The 14,392-nt window shown below is 44.0% G+C and overlaps 8 protein-coding genes across 8 annotated transcripts; 4 read left to right on the forward strand and 4 right to left on the reverse strand.

Moving 5' to 3' along the window:
* Window positions 1-192: 192 nt before the first annotated feature.
* VTP01DRAFT_3628 (uncharacterized protein) lies at window positions 193-778 on the reverse strand (the record flags this gene model as incomplete). Its single annotated transcript, XM_069382220.1, has 4 exons — window positions 193-218; window positions 276-380; window positions 442-561; window positions 625-778. 4 exons carry the CDS (start codon window positions 776-778, stop codon window positions 193-195), a joined length of 405 nt encoding a protein of 134 aa, XP_069236370.1.
* A 163-nt stretch (window positions 779-941) lies between these two features.
* VTP01DRAFT_3629 (uncharacterized protein) lies at window positions 942-1,594 on the forward strand (the record flags this gene model as incomplete). The annotated part of the gene is made up of 5 exons (XM_069382221.1): window positions 942-992; window positions 1,059-1,100; window positions 1,160-1,270; window positions 1,327-1,441; window positions 1,506-1,594. The coding sequence occupies 5 exons, from the start codon at window positions 942-944 to the stop codon at window positions 1,592-1,594; spliced, it is 408 nt and encodes a 135-aa protein (XP_069236371.1).
* Window positions 1,595-1,879: 285 nt separating this feature from the next.
* On the reverse strand, window positions 1,880-2,980 carry VTP01DRAFT_3630 (uncharacterized protein; the record flags this gene model as incomplete). The annotated part of the gene is made up of 4 exons (XM_069382223.1): window positions 1,880-2,271; window positions 2,356-2,490; window positions 2,560-2,795; window positions 2,859-2,980. 4 exons carry the CDS (start codon window positions 2,978-2,980, stop codon window positions 1,880-1,882), a joined length of 885 nt encoding a protein of 294 aa, XP_069236372.1.
* Window positions 2,981-3,239: 259 nt separating this feature from the next.
* On the reverse strand, window positions 3,240-4,152 carry VTP01DRAFT_3631 (uncharacterized protein; the record flags this gene model as incomplete). Its single annotated transcript, XM_069382224.1, has 6 exons — window positions 3,240-3,424; window positions 3,493-3,604; window positions 3,658-3,740; window positions 3,805-3,904; window positions 3,958-4,041; window positions 4,111-4,152. The coding sequence occupies 6 exons, from the start codon at window positions 4,150-4,152 to the stop codon at window positions 3,240-3,242; spliced, it is 606 nt and encodes a 201-aa protein (XP_069236373.1).
* A 238-nt stretch (window positions 4,153-4,390) lies between these two features.
* On the forward strand, window positions 4,391-6,276 carry VTP01DRAFT_3632 (uncharacterized protein; the record flags this gene model as incomplete). Its single annotated transcript, XM_069382225.1, has 10 exons — window positions 4,391-4,396; window positions 4,461-4,577; window positions 4,635-4,792; window positions 4,858-4,979; window positions 5,041-5,126; window positions 5,198-5,305; window positions 5,363-5,614; window positions 5,682-5,827; window positions 5,885-6,027; window positions 6,089-6,276. The coding sequence occupies 10 exons, from the start codon at window positions 4,391-4,393 to the stop codon at window positions 6,274-6,276; spliced, it is 1,326 nt and encodes a 441-aa protein (XP_069236374.1).
* A 536-nt stretch (window positions 6,277-6,812) lies between these two features.
* On the forward strand, window positions 6,813-8,691 carry VTP01DRAFT_3633 (uncharacterized protein; the record flags this gene model as incomplete). The annotated part of the gene is made up of 3 exons (XM_069382226.1): window positions 6,813-7,748; window positions 7,839-8,100; window positions 8,171-8,691. 3 exons carry the CDS (start codon window positions 6,813-6,815, stop codon window positions 8,689-8,691), a joined length of 1,719 nt encoding a protein of 572 aa, XP_069236375.1.
* Window positions 8,692-9,010: 319 nt separating this feature from the next.
* VTP01DRAFT_3634 (uncharacterized protein) lies at window positions 9,011-11,335 on the forward strand (the record flags this gene model as incomplete). The annotated part of the gene is made up of 12 exons (XM_069382227.1): window positions 9,011-9,065; window positions 9,124-9,190; window positions 9,276-9,306; window positions 9,357-9,371; window positions 9,444-9,464; window positions 9,551-9,713; window positions 9,778-9,869; window positions 9,943-10,141; window positions 10,210-10,737; window positions 10,812-11,018; window positions 11,095-11,188; window positions 11,254-11,335. 12 exons carry the CDS (start codon window positions 9,011-9,013, stop codon window positions 11,333-11,335), a joined length of 1,554 nt encoding a protein of 517 aa, XP_069236376.1.
* A 29-nt stretch (window positions 11,336-11,364) lies between these two features.
* On the reverse strand, window positions 11,365-14,102 carry VTP01DRAFT_3635 (uncharacterized protein; the record flags this gene model as incomplete). The annotated part of the gene is made up of 12 exons (XM_069382228.1): window positions 11,365-11,616; window positions 11,683-11,857; window positions 11,926-11,950; window positions 12,010-12,182; window positions 12,241-12,421; window positions 12,485-12,503; window positions 12,570-12,719; window positions 12,816-13,222; window positions 13,285-13,543; window positions 13,614-13,875; window positions 13,948-13,954; window positions 14,033-14,102. The coding sequence occupies 12 exons, from the start codon at window positions 14,100-14,102 to the stop codon at window positions 11,365-11,367; spliced, it is 1,980 nt and encodes a 659-aa protein (XP_069236377.1).
* Between the last annotated feature and the right edge of the window lie 290 nt (window positions 14,103-14,392).

Genomic DNA, 14,392 nt, shown 5'->3' on the forward strand with positions numbered 1-14,392 from the left:
TTTTGTATGTACAGTTCTCTTGATCTTTGCGTCGATGTACAAGTTCAGGATGTGTGATGCTCCATTCAGTGTGATCCGTTGTAGAAATAACAATGCAATATCCGACTACTAACTGCTTTCACGATCGAAAAAATGACTATCTGCGACCCATCATCGAAAAAAACGTAAGAGCAAATTTAGACGCTCCCAAATTTACTTTGATCTTTCAAGTTTGTCCTCTTGTACATATACACGATTAATAAAGGCCATATATCAATTATACACTTGTTACCTACCGAGGTATCGCGAATATTCGTCTAAGCTTCTAGCAATCTTCTCCATCTGCGTTATCTGCTGATCAATCTCGTCCACTTGGGCTGCGAAGGTATCAAACTCGTCCTCTAATAGTTTTTTTAAGGGTTTGATGCTATGCTCTCCGTTACACAACTATCTCAAACTTACGGGTATCCTGTATTTTGGACATTTCCTGTATCAGTCTTTGACTCATTGACGATAATTGCGAGTATTTATCTTTAGTCATCTTGTTCATAGTCTCAAGCAACTGGCAATCCTCCACCGTTGCTAAGAAAGATGGCGTGAGCATTTTTCTGTTTCGGACGTGAACGTCAAGAGATATATGGTTACCCAGTGCCTGCTTGCGAGTATACTCTGCCAGTTTCTGTATGGCTTCTTCAGTCAGCCGACCAATGTGCTCCTCAGTGAGGATCTTTCTGGCCTCCTCAGGATTGAGGTTCGATTTGGATTGTTGACGACCTGGTGGTAACGGCGATGTGGACATTGCAAAACCAGTGTCGTCTGGATTATGCTGCTGTTGTGCAAAGGTGGGTAGGAGCAACAAACGCGGTCTTGCCCTTTTTGGAACAAAAAGCGCGCACGCGTCAGTGTGGGTGACAGATTTTATTTCCTTTTGCATATTATTCTTTTAATCAACAACGCCAATCATGCCCAAAAGAAAGGAAATTGACGCTAGCGAAGAAGATGACGAATACAAGGTACCATGCGTTTTTGCTTGCCACATGTCTGCCTGCGATTAACACTGACCGTACCACCCAACCAAGTCTGCGCCTGAAGATCAGCAAGACTCGGACGACCAAATAGAGGTATGGAAGACAACGACGAGAAGGTCGTACATGGATATTAAACTCGGCTGCGACAACAGTCTAGTAGCAAGCAAAGAGTAAAGCAAGAGCGTGAAAGTAAGCGGACCAAGAAGGCCACTACCACCACCACATCACCTAGCAGCACCAATCCAAAGGAGCGCATTTTCGAGGTAAGCGCCAGAAGAGATAACTTTACGATAAATGCTAAGTTTTTTCTTTTCTGTAGTTATCGAGCAAACGACGAGTAAGAGTGGGAGTATTTCCAAATGGCACACCATTTGTGGATATTCGGGATGTCTACAATGATAAAGAAACTGGAGAAATGAAATGGGGTGGCAAAGGTAAGTCTGATACTGTTGGTGACTTGTGCTTATATATACAAAGTATGCTTACCTTGTGAGTAAGGTATCTGCTTACCCTTGGCTCAATACGAGAAGCTCAAGGAGCTTTTATCTGATGTCGATTCTGCTCTTGAAGAAGTCAAGAAGAAATGATATAGCTAATTTACCGTCCATTTTAAATGTATGTAGCTTTTCGGAATGCTTCTTTGCTTTTTAAATAACAGTGTTGCTCTTGATTGGCAGAAAAGCACGATTTTTGTAATGGTATCACTCAGGAAGGAAGCCCGCCCCGCATCTTGTACATGACAAGATAGAGATCGTTTGCAAAACATAAGCTCTGGTATATCAGATGAGCGAGCGAAAACGTTGAATCGACGGATATGCCCAGTTTGTCCATTCGTTACAGGTTTCTATTACAGTGGTAATATACAGAAGAGCTTATGATACAATAGTCTCCACTTCGTTCTCCTTCAAGCTGCCAAAGATTTTGCCTTCACGCCAGTCCTGACGTATCTTGTAGCAATCCTCGGCATCAGCGATTATCTGTGCTACATCAACATCCGCTATGATCATTTCCTCGCTGTTGCTTTTGCAGTGGGCAATGGTCCCTCTGAAAGGCACAGCGATCTGAGTTGCTCCTGCCAGGGTTCCAAACCCGGATGCTGGCCTGGTCTCTTTCTCGCCCTCCGGTTGGTTAGCACCGTTGCAGAATACCATGCATATTTCATTTTCCATTGCTCTAGCTGGAACGACATAGTCAATAAACTTGACTTCACTTAAGGCATCATATTTCATTCCAATCGGTCCAGCATCTTCCAAAGTCCAGTAAGCTGTTGATAAGAAAACAAAATGCGAAAAATGGTTAATGCAATTATAGCAACCTTTTTTGGGGAGCTGTCAACAGTTCACATTACCAGGTGCAACAACGAGTTGTGCTCCGTGTTCCAAAGCCATGTGACGGAACGCTTCAGGGAAGGCAATGTCCCAACAGACGCACAGGCCGACTGTTATACCAAATCGGTTCTTGACAGTGCCAAATCCACGTTGACCTGAGAGATTTACGACGTCGTCTGAATAGACACGGGCAGCGATTTATAATCCATTGGTTTTTTTTTTACCTCTGTGAAGATAGTCCCTCTCTGGATGCCAAAGGTGTACTTTTCGATACTCCAATAGTATCTTGCCATCCTTGTCAATGTAATATGCACAGTTATACAACCGATTATCGTCGGGATCACGCTCAATGATGGTGCCGACAATAATGTCCAGCCCATACTGTGCTGCTATCTCGCAGAACCTGTTGCTTGCATCTTTTCCAAGTACAGAATCAGGGCCTGGACCTCCAATAACGTATCTAGGAAACTGCCCGCTTAGCAGGTTACAGTTGCCGCGACAAGGACTTGCATCGTGCACTCACTCGGGAAAGATCAGTAAATCCACGTTGCTTTCGTTGGCTCTCTTGGCATAATGCTCTATGCGAGCCCAATTGGAATTTTTCTCGTGATGGTCAACGTAAAGCTGCACTGCAGCAATGCGCATGATTGCTTAACAGGTCAAAGACTATGGACGAGATCGTGAGACGAGCGGGCAGTTTGCATGCAGCAGCTCGGAGTTGGAGCTTATCACTAAGCGTTCCCATGAAAAAGATAAGGTTTGAATATGTAATCCGCGCATTCAGAAAAGCTTTTGTGCATTTGAACCTTCCATGTCAGGTGCATCATTTCTTCCTCAGCCATAGTATATGATACGAAGGGAGTGCTTCTCCAAAGGGTATATTGAAAATATTAACATGAATATGCTAAGCGCCTGGTGGTCTGTTGCGCTTGTACAGTAACTTGTCAAGTTCGGGCCATCTGGCTGAAAAAGATGCGCTTCCAGTTCTATCTTGAGTGGCCTTGAGACGTTTATCTATACTCTGCAACGTCTGAAAGATATCAGACGCATAACATTCAAGTTGCTCCGATTGTTGTTTAAGCTTCTCGACTGCGCGGAGTAAAAGATAAAGATTAGATAGGGACACTTATCACCAGAAAAGACCACAGTGTTACAACCTTCGCTTTGCTTCTCTGATATCGTTCTTGCTTGATTGCTGGTAACCGTAACCGCCCGAGCTAACCCATGCGCGAGATTGTCAGCATGCTGCATACTTTTGAGCATTTGCATCTACCAAGTATGTCAGTTACCCTGAGCCTTATATCCGCCGAATTTATGCTTGCCTGTACTTGTTGTATGTGAGTTTTGTGTTTAGTCACGTGGTTTTGTAAATTGATTATGATTTCGGCCAAAGCAGTGGAATCCGCTGAATTAAAGTTACGTGAGCTCTACAATGTGGAATCGAAAAACAAATGTCGCTTGAATTTTACATTGGGTATCCGAATTGTTGGACAGTTTCCGTCTGCCGGTGGGTATCGGTAAAAATGTTTCGAGGGATAATCGTTGATTCTCTTTCAAGAATGGCTCAAACTATATAAATATGCTTAGCACCATCATTCTAGAGATAAAAGCTGAATACTGACTCGTTTAGCACGTTCTAGCTGCTCAAGCTCTTTATCAACGGTGGTCTGACTTTCTTGAGCATCAGCTGTAACTTGAATAATGCCCTGGAGTAAAAAACAAGGCTTTTTTATGAATACGGATTTTGCAAGCAATACGCAATATGTCACTTATACCTCTTCTTCGTTGCAGCTGGAGTTCCTCTCACTTTCTGCCATAATTGCTGATACTAAAGACGAAACTTTGAGTTTTTGGATGCTAGGACGCGGCCAGGTTACTTTTTGTCTACCTGCACGCAGTTATTCGTAAATTCTAATTAAGGTCGTAAAGATGTGTCTCAGGCTTGGTGATGATGGGCACACAGAGAACGATTGAAATGGACAATGTTGTTTATGCAACAACCAGAAATACAGAAGGAGCGAGTTTTTGAAAGAGCGGGTTCTTTCGAATCTAAACATGAGAGTAAGCATGGACATTAGCTTTTTTCACGGCGATTGTGCTTGAGTCGAACATTTTGCGGTACTAGATCGCTGCTGTGGGGTGTAGCCACGGTGAGCTTGATCAGATCTACGCCAAGATCAAGCAGGATGAAGAGAAATCGCAAAAGACGATCGATCTTGTCTTGATGTGTGGTGACTTTCAGGTACTACGACAACAACTGCGCGTTTAATGGTCTATTTTCTGAATAATGTTTGAACAGGCAATTCGTAATGATATCGATTTGAAATGCATGGCCGTTCCTCCCAAATACAGGAAACTGGGCAACTTTTACCAATATTACAATGGAGAGTTGAAAGCGCCCTACTTGACTGTCGTCATAGGCGGCAATCATGAAGCTAGCAATCATATGGACGAGTTGTATGTAGATCTCCTGGCATGCGTAAGCGTTCGATGCATATGGTATGCTAAAATGTCGTTCTTAGACCACATGGAGGCTGGTTAGCGCCCAATATCTATTATCTTGGACGAGCAGGCGTGGTCAGATACAATGGTGTGCGAATCGGAGGTTTATCAGGCATTTACAAAGAGGGACATTATTTTAAAGGTATGCAATATGCAAATTTGCCATTACATGTGCATTTCTCCAACTTTATGTTACTCCCAAGGACATTACGAAACCACACCTTACAATCCCGATTCCCTTCGAAGTATTTACCATGTCAGAGAATTCGATGTCCGTAAACTCTTGCTGGTCAGTATGATGAAATGCCGATTCCTCTTACAGTTGTGTGCGTGCTCAGATATGTGCGCTTCCAATATTAGATACAAGAGCCCATGGATATCATGTTATCTCACGACTGGCCCAGAGGTATCGAGCACTGCGGCGATTTACAGCGTCTTTTGAGAATTAAGCCTTACTTTGAACGAGACGTGAGTGAAACGCACCAGAGAGATTCTATACGTAAAAGACTGCTGACAGACGATCAGATTAATACAAAATCATTGGGAAATCCTGCAAGTGCGATGATTATGCACCAATTGCAACCTAAATGGTGGTTTTCTGCACATCTTCATGTATACTACAAAGCCATTGTAGATCACAATGCTAAACTGACACCTGAGCAAGTCTTAAGTTCTGGAAGCAAAGACGTCAACGAACCAGCCGGACAAGGGGTGACAAAGTTTTTGGCTCTTGATAAACCACTGGAGAGACCTGCACCCGGACGTGCCTTTGTCGATGTAAACAGAAGAAAAGCAATGATGCATGCCATATACAGTATAGCTGATCTAATTTGCTTGTACACAGTATATTGACATCGAATCTCCAGAAGGAAAAGAAGAAGAAGGTCTAACTTACGATTTGGAATGGCTTGCTATTACGAGAGCAATGCAACCAAACTTGAATGTTGACAGACGGCCCACCAAGCTGCCCAAAAATAGCGATTTAAGAAGGTAAATAAAGGATCCTGTCAGTTATATTCTCATGTTCATCTAACCCGTACTTTATAGCTCTGTAGAGCAAGAGTTGCTGTACTTGAACATGGAAATGGATATGGATCAACTTGATCTGAACATACCCTCCAACTTTCAAGTCAACGTACCGGCGGGTGCCGTGCTAGATTCTCTGGCTGATGAAGAAGCTAGAAAACTGAGTATGGGAATCCTATCCTAAATCAATATCCTTGTAGGGCTTTATTAACCAAGTCTGCGTAGGTTTTGGAGTCGATAATCCACAGACAATCGAATTCTGTAAACTGATAGGAATCGAATACATCCGTGCTAAACTTCCTCCCACTAGGGTCCGAGCCAAGGAAAGGTCACCGGACAGAGAAGAGAGCAAAGCAACCAATGTAAATGAGGAGGATGCAAACAAGAAAAGAAAAACGGAGTCCGAGTCCTAGTTAGGTTTTAATTGTAGAAAGAAGATTATGAAAACCCTGTTACATTCATCTTTTCGATACTGAGCAAGAATTGAATACACGTTAATACCAACAACTAATAAGTGTATATCGTCAATTCAGGAACAGCTGCCTCTAAGCATCATATTCCCAAGTAGATAACTTGTACATGAGTCTGGATCTTGGCATTGATGAACCATAATCCAAATAAGGCCAGAAAGAACAATCTGACAATGCTAAAGCGCTAGATAGAGAAAGGACCATGGAAAGAAAACATGCATCCATAAATGGAAACAACACAGCAATGTCTGGTCCAGTTCACCACTGATTGCAGATCTTAGATCTTTTACAACTTGTTTTTTAGTATACATTTTCAAAACGAGTTCTTAATCTGTCATTTCAAAAAGCATACGCATCAACTTGTTTCCATCCTACTTGGCAACATACAGATACCCAGGACAAAAGAACGTTACCATCATCACCGGCGATTTTTTTTATTGCTTGTCCGTCAGCACTTTCATTCCACACACTCCATCATCATGCCCAACAACTCTAGCATTGGTTATGCAACGTATCAGCAACAGGACGCGAGTGGCGCCACTTCGAGCGGTATTGCATCTATCATCTTGTTTTTCTCTATCATTTTCATCATCCTCGTCTCGTTCGTGTTTTATTTCTGGTTCACGCAGTGGCACAAGGTTCCGGCACAGCAACGACGAGAAGAAGAGTTGGAGCATCAAAAGGAAGTGGATCAGCTTGTAGAGAACTTGAAGCAGCAAGTCAAAACTGTGTTTCGTGTACCACTTGTCAGTCTAGTGATTGGTCTCAAGCACCAACAGCAAGCGGAGCCGACAACGCCCATTTCGCATGAACACAGAAAAGTTCTCGCTCACAAGTTTTACCACTTGCTGTCTATTACCTTGCTGTGCGCCAACACGGTTGCCCTCATAATCCTCATTGGAACCACCGGAAGCTCTAACCCTTCTTCCAGCACGCTCCAGGCTTCTTTGTTCGTCTTTGTCCTCAGCATCAACCTCTACTTGATCACGCGACAGCGATGCTACTACAAGGAACGAAAACAGCTTTTTGGTAGCGAGGACGCTCACTTGCAAGCCGTATACAAGACTCGCTTCAAAGATTGGGACACGAAACTGTGGTCGAACTGGGTGCAGATAGCCATCTTGATTATCGAGTTCTTCCAGCTGCTTACTTTCCCCTTGCGCGACTTTATCACTGTCAATTCATTCGCTGATCACGAGGACGAATCGCAAATAGTGCGCCTAGTTTCCATTATAATGAATGCAGGTGGCTTCATGCCCGATATGCGAACACCAGTTTGGTACACTTATTCGCTGTGGACTGCGTTCGCTGCAACCTTCCTTTCCTTGCTTATCGCTGTATGCGTGCACTGCATCAATATCTACAGACCATACAAAGCGCCAACACGCTGGGTACATTGGTGCATACCAGTAGCAGTAAGTGAAATCAGCAGATTAAAGCACCCGGCGAATCAGAGACTAACCTTGGTCTCTCTCTCTGTGTGTGTGTGTGTGTGCGAGAAATAGACGCTGCTTTACATACCTATCCTTACCACATTTGTGAGCTCTGCAGCGTGTCAGTCACTGAATATACCGAGCAACGACTTTGCACCTACACTTCGATGCAATGCTCCCCAAATATCCCAGCAGCTTTACCTCTGGATGTCCCTTTTCGGCTACGTCGTTGCATACTTTTTGCTCACGATCTTCTTGACAAGTTACGAACGCATACCCATCCACAATGAAATTGCTTTCAAATCCATCAGCGTTGCATTTGTAAAGAATATGGGCAAGCATAGAGAATTATTGGTATCGATGGATTGCAGCAACGTATTCTAATACCCTATGTATATTTAAAGGTCTTCTTTTGGCGATTGTCTTTCTACTTGTTGAATCAACGACCAACAAGAACCGAATGCGGGCCATTTTATCCATTACTATTTTACTGACGATGATCTGCTACAACATCAAAGCGCGACCTTGCTACGTGGACAAGATCAACTTCTTTCGTACGGGATCGTTCACATGCATCCTGTGGACCTCTGTGCTGGTTGCTATCCTGAGCGATACCAATGCCGCGCAGAGCTTAGGTCCTCTGGCTGTTATTTGTATCATCATTGCAGGGTGGATATTGACGGTACTCATGTACCTACTCATCTACTTTATATATTACAAACAACCAGCAGAGTACTACGTTGATGAGAACGACGACCCATGGAGTCCACAGCAGCAACAGTCTGTCAGCTCCTCTCGCACCACAGATAAGGAAGATCGTCGTCCTCCGCTCGAAGTAGGTGAACCATCTACGACATCCAATTCTTCCGGAAGGGATGGATGGATTTCCTGGATAAGTCAAAGCTGGAGAAATCGACGGAAATAATTGAAATTGAAAAGCGTATCATGTACTTATACTCCACACACACACACGCACATCATATATATTACAACGTTTGCATTTACATGTTGCATTCAACAATATACATTTCCTCTTCTCACAAAACGAACCTGTGTTTCTGAAAAAATATGTGTCGTGTACATCTACTTATCAGCGCAGCATGATACATGCAGGCAGCAAGAAATAGTAGTGGGCTTTGCAACTCGGAGAACGCAGCCCATGGGAACACAAACTTTAACAAAGCCTGTAACCTTCTTGTCTCACTCTCTTTTCCCGCTGCTCGCGCTCTTTGGTAGATCAAGCGATGGCTCCTCAATCACCCTTGAGCGACTACCGCGTGGTGGTCGGTATCGATTTCGGTGAGCTCGATTGTCAAGCTGTCAAACCAGCACGCCGGTGGCCTGACCTCCATCTCAGGAACAACTTTTAGCGGCGCTGCATATGGCTTTGTGAGCTCTGATGAAATTACTGATATTACAAACTGGTAAAAGTGAAAAGAGAGAGAGAGAGAGAGCACAGAAAACATAGAGAAAGTATAGAGTGCTGAGTGTCATCCTACACGTGGACAGGCCGAAACAATCGAGTATCAGATACCCAAAGGTATAGAACTTTTCACGCAAGTTAAAAACGAAGTACTAAATTTCTTCTAGACACCGACAATGAGTGTAAGATCTCCATTCCAGAATGTTTTGTAAAACTGGGTGAATTGACGATAACCATTCTCTCTGCGGTTCTAGCTTTACAACCGGGTGGATAAGGTATATACATATATATATTTGGCAATCATCCCTCTCTCTATGCGAAGAGGCACATCCTAAGTTTGCTATGCTGCTGGTTATTCTAGACTTTGGCCATGTGGGGCAATGCCGCACGATTGGAAAAGAACAAGACTCCACCTAGCGGTGACTATCTTTTCTTACAGCAATACAAACTGTATCTAGACGATCGGTTAGATGGCGTGTTCCAGCCAATACCTGGAGGCTTCAACCCTATCTCTGTGATTGCAGGTACCTTCTGGATTTGCAGTAACGTTAATGCGAAGCAATGCAACTTATATTCTTTATTCTACAGACTATCTTCGCGAGTTCCATGCACATATTTTAAATGAGATGAAAAGAGGATTTGCGCAGCAATTCGAAGGACGATATCGATACTGCTTGACTGTAAGCATATATCTGTGCGTGCCCGATGAAAAAGCTTTGCAAGTTATATCTAAAAAGATGACCTGGTACCAAGGTACCGGCCATGTGGTCAGATAGGTCAAAGCAGGCCATGCGCATGGCAGCTATTGAGTCTGGAATAATTGACAAGGACGACCATCCTGATCGACTTATGCTGATCTCTGAGCCTGAAGCGGCGGCTATCTACTGTGAGCAGACGAGCGACCAGTTTGATATGAAAGATGGAGACGAGTTTATGATTTGCGATGCCGGCGGTGAGTAAAACATATATATAGGGCTGTTGATACATCCATCTAAGTCTTGGTATCTTCTGCTGCTTTAGGTGGCACTGTCGATCTTATTGTCTTTGCCGTGGAGCAGAACGCAGACGGTCGACGGCGGTTTAAAGAAACGACCAAAGGAACAGGCAAATCGTGTGGATCCACATTTGTCGATAGGAGGATGCGTAAACTTTTGCGCAGTAAATTGAAACGTGTAGTAGACAACATCCCTCAGCAGGCACTTGAGGCAATGATGGAGCATTTCGTGGATATCATGAAGCCGTCCTTCGATGGCCAGGACAGCTTGTATTTACCTGTGCCGATGAGTTTGGGTCTCAAGGAGCACACGGATCCGTCCATTGAACTCGACGACGGTGTTCTGCGGTTTTCAGCAGAGGATCTCAAGGAACGTGTATTTGAGCCGGTTGTCAAAGATGTTTTGCAACTTTTGCACGAACAGCGTGCGCAGACTCACAACTTAAAGGCGATCTTCACTGTGGGTGGGTTCGGTGCATCGCAGTATCTTCACCAGCGAATATTGGAAGAATTTGGTCCTCTTGGCATCAAGGTCATTGCGCCTTATCGTCCAGGTAATGAATGCTATACTGATGCTCTTTCACATGTATTTCAATACATGCATAACTCTTAACATAATCGACTATAGAGCTCGCTGTAGCCCGAGGGGCGGTGCTGTTTGGCAAGAACCCTACCATGGTCGCTACGCGTGTGCCGAGATACTGGTATGGCATTGGTATCACCAACACCTTTGTGGAAGGAGTTGACCCCGAAGAATACAAGATCATCAAACCTGACGGAAGTGTACGTTGCGACCATCGATTTTCTACCTACGTGCGCCGCGGTGTTCCCTTGGGTATGTATTATACATGAATGGGAGAGAGAGAAAAGAAAATAGAAAAAACTCACTGTGTGTGTCCCACTCTCTGTAGCCGTCGACAGCTGCGTGACCAAGACATATTCTGCCACCTATCCTCACCCTACTGCTTTTACATTCTACGCGGCCAGCACTGAAGACGAGCCAAGGTATACTTTTCAAACCAATGTACGCAAGGTGCTGCACTTTGAAATTCCCATGCCGGAGCTTCCAGACGTCAAACGCGGCGATCCGGTGCAGATGGACATCAAAATGTATTTCGGCGAGATCGAGCTTCGCGTGGAAGCTGTTATTAGGGAAAAGACATACGAGGTCAAATGTGACTTTAATCCATAATCTGTTTACGTAATTCTTGTACGTCCTTGATGGGCAAACCACATGTAAAATGCTCGCAGATGTGGGCTGCTGGCCGTTCGCCTTGCGCTTTCACTGCGAGCTGTTCAATGATATTATTTTTCTCTGCAATAATACCATCCTTCTTCGCAAGCACGACAAGCTTGTTGGGGATAAATGCCTTGGAGACAATCTGTTTAAACTTTTCGAATTCCTGATCTCCAGGCTCGCCCGTCAGCACAACCTAAGCGTATGTCAGTATTATATGCTTTTTAATTAAAAGCGAAGAAAGTATATGCACGCATTATACCTGCTTAACACCGTGGCCCATGAGCATAAAAGAGCTTGCCAGCGTAGGCATAGCGTACGGAAACTGATTGAATGTAGCTCCAAAGCAGGCGACAGTCTGGCGAGCCATGGTCACGTACGACTCTTGCTCAAGCATAGTGCCGAGCCTAACAAGATTTCGCAACGATACCGAGTTGCTATACACAAACGAGATTAGTAAACCTCATACTGGCTGACCGAAGCAATCATATGTCGCCCCACTTACGCTGAGGGTTCCGCACCATCTTGCTCTAAAATACAAAGGCAGTTAGCACTTTATCATCCAAATCTTGGCATTTAGATTACTTGCCATCTTTCATGCGTACGAGGATGCTGGTATCGCTCTGGGGTGTGGAGAAATAACCACCCTTGCTCTTATCATAGAATAGCTCGTTCTGCTTTTCTTGCAATTTTAAGGCCCATGAGACATAATGCTCATCGAAGGTTGCTTCGTATAAATCCAATAAGCCTTGCACCAAGAAACTGGCAGCAGATTAGGCATCCAGCAACAAACTGAAACCCGGTGTTCTTTGCAACTTACCTGTAATCATCCAAAGATCCTTCAATGTTGGAGGGGCCGAGTCGATAGCTTCGAAGAAGGGTCTTGGAATCAGGCTGATATAGCTTTTTGTGGATGAACTGAGCAGCTTCTTTAGCCAGTTCGAGAATTCTAGGATCTTGGAATGCTTGATAAGCCTGAGCCAGACCAGAGATCATAAGGCCTAAAATACATTTCGTGCTCAATGCATGATATAATACAACGTGCTAGATTGTCAATGGCTTACCATTCCAAGAAGTAAGGATCTTAATGAGTGGTTAGACACACCTTGATCAATACGAAAGCTAGTAAACGAAGGTATAATGGCCTACCTTGTCATCACAGTGCGGTTTAGGTCGCTGTTCGTTGCGATATTTGAGCAGCTTGGCCTTGGATTCCGAGATAATGGATGCGACCGTCTGCACAGAGAAACCGAGCTCCTCGGCGACTTCGTTGACAGATTTTTCCTCAGCAAGTACATTCTGTGTGTTGCAAAGAGCAAGTCAAAAGCTATACATGTCAGAAAAAAAAAGAAAAAAGAAAAGATTCTTAAAAGTTATGTAAACAGAATCACTTGCCTGTCCTTTTAGCTCGTCGTGAGGGTCTTGAGCAGGATTGACGTTTCCATCCTTTTGTACGCCATAGTAAGTACCAACGATCTTGGCAGCTTCAGAGCCCAGAATTCGTTCGAGTTCCTCTGCTTTCCAGACAAAGAAGGCGCCTTCCTTCTGCATAGTTGCATCGTGGGTGGGCAACGAGTCAGCATCCTCAGCAGAGTAGAAACCACCTCCGTGGTGGTGCAAGTCCCGAGCCACATAGGTAATGATATCTTTAGCAACTTCAGCGAACCCTTCATCGCCGGATATCTGATATGCTTTCGTGTATGCCGATAATAGTTGTCCCTGATCGTACAACATCTTCTCAAAATGCGGTACGTGCCAGTACTTGTCAGTGCTGTATCTATGGAAGCCGCTGCCGATATGATCTATTGCATCTTTTCGGTTAAAGAAAGATATTCCAATTGATCAAGTATGCTTTTAACATTACCGCGTATGCCTCCAAGAGCAATCTTCCTCAAAGTGAAGAGTGCCATATCTAATGCTTCTTGAGCTTTATCCAATGTTTCCTTTTGTTGCTTCATGTAACCATAGTAATCAAACAGGAATTGAATCTGCACGGGGGTTGGAAACTTGGGTGCACCTGTAAATCCGCCAAATTCAGAGTCGAACGACTTTTCAAAATGCTTCAAGGCATTTGCGGCAACCGCATTCGGATCAATGTTATCCACGGAAAGGGCAGTTTTCGACTAGATCAAATTAAATTCCCGTTCATCATCACTGCATATATATAAAAAGTAAAGGCGTTTGCATCCTTACTTCGCTGAACGCTTTCAGCTGCGCTATGGTATTTTCAGCACTTTCTGACAATTTATCTGGAGCAGCTGCCCAAAGCTCTGCTACGCGTTCCAGCAAGGTCCGGAAACCAGGGCTGCCATGGTGGTCGCTAGGAGGGAAGTATGTGCCACCAAAGAAAGGTTCCAACTTGGGCGTCAAGAACACTGACATTGGCCAACCGCCGCGGCCAGAAACTAGTTGCACATAAGTCATGTATAGTCTATCAACACCGGGATTCTCTTCTCTGATATTTTGCAGCTTGTCGTTAGAAAATCGAAATCCTCTTCTCCTCGCATGTAAATGCATTTTAAATTACCTATCCACTGGAATGGGTAGATTGTATCCCATCGTCAGTATGAATAAAATTTCATTTGTATTATCTCAACAGCCCGTCCATGTACCTTTGATATTGACAAAATGCTCGTTCATTACTTTGGCTACTTGCTCGTCCTCAAACGATTCATGTTCCATAACGTGACACCAGCTATCGGCTCGGTTAGGGTACGTTTATGGCAATCATACTTTAATGACACTTGCTGGCATGTGCTGTATCCGATGCTCAAGAAAATCGGCTTGTTTTCTTTGGCAGCTTTTGCGAAAGCCTCCTTTCCCCAGGGATACCAGTCAACCTTAAAAAATTTGGGAAAAAAAAAAAAAACAAGATAAGTATGTCGTTGAAAAACAAAAAAAAATTCTGGGCAGTGCTAATGTTGCAGATACGTTACAGGATTACGAGCTGGTTTTGGTGATGCGGGTCAAAG

The sequence above is a fragment of the Rhizomucor pusillus genome, assembly GCF_041956525.1.
Source record: "Rhizomucor pusillus strain CBS 183.67 unplaced genomic scaffold VTP01scaffold_17, whole genome shotgun sequence".
NCBI classification, from domain to species: domain Eukaryota; kingdom Fungi; phylum Mucoromycota; class Mucoromycetes; order Mucorales; family Lichtheimiaceae; genus Rhizomucor; species Rhizomucor pusillus.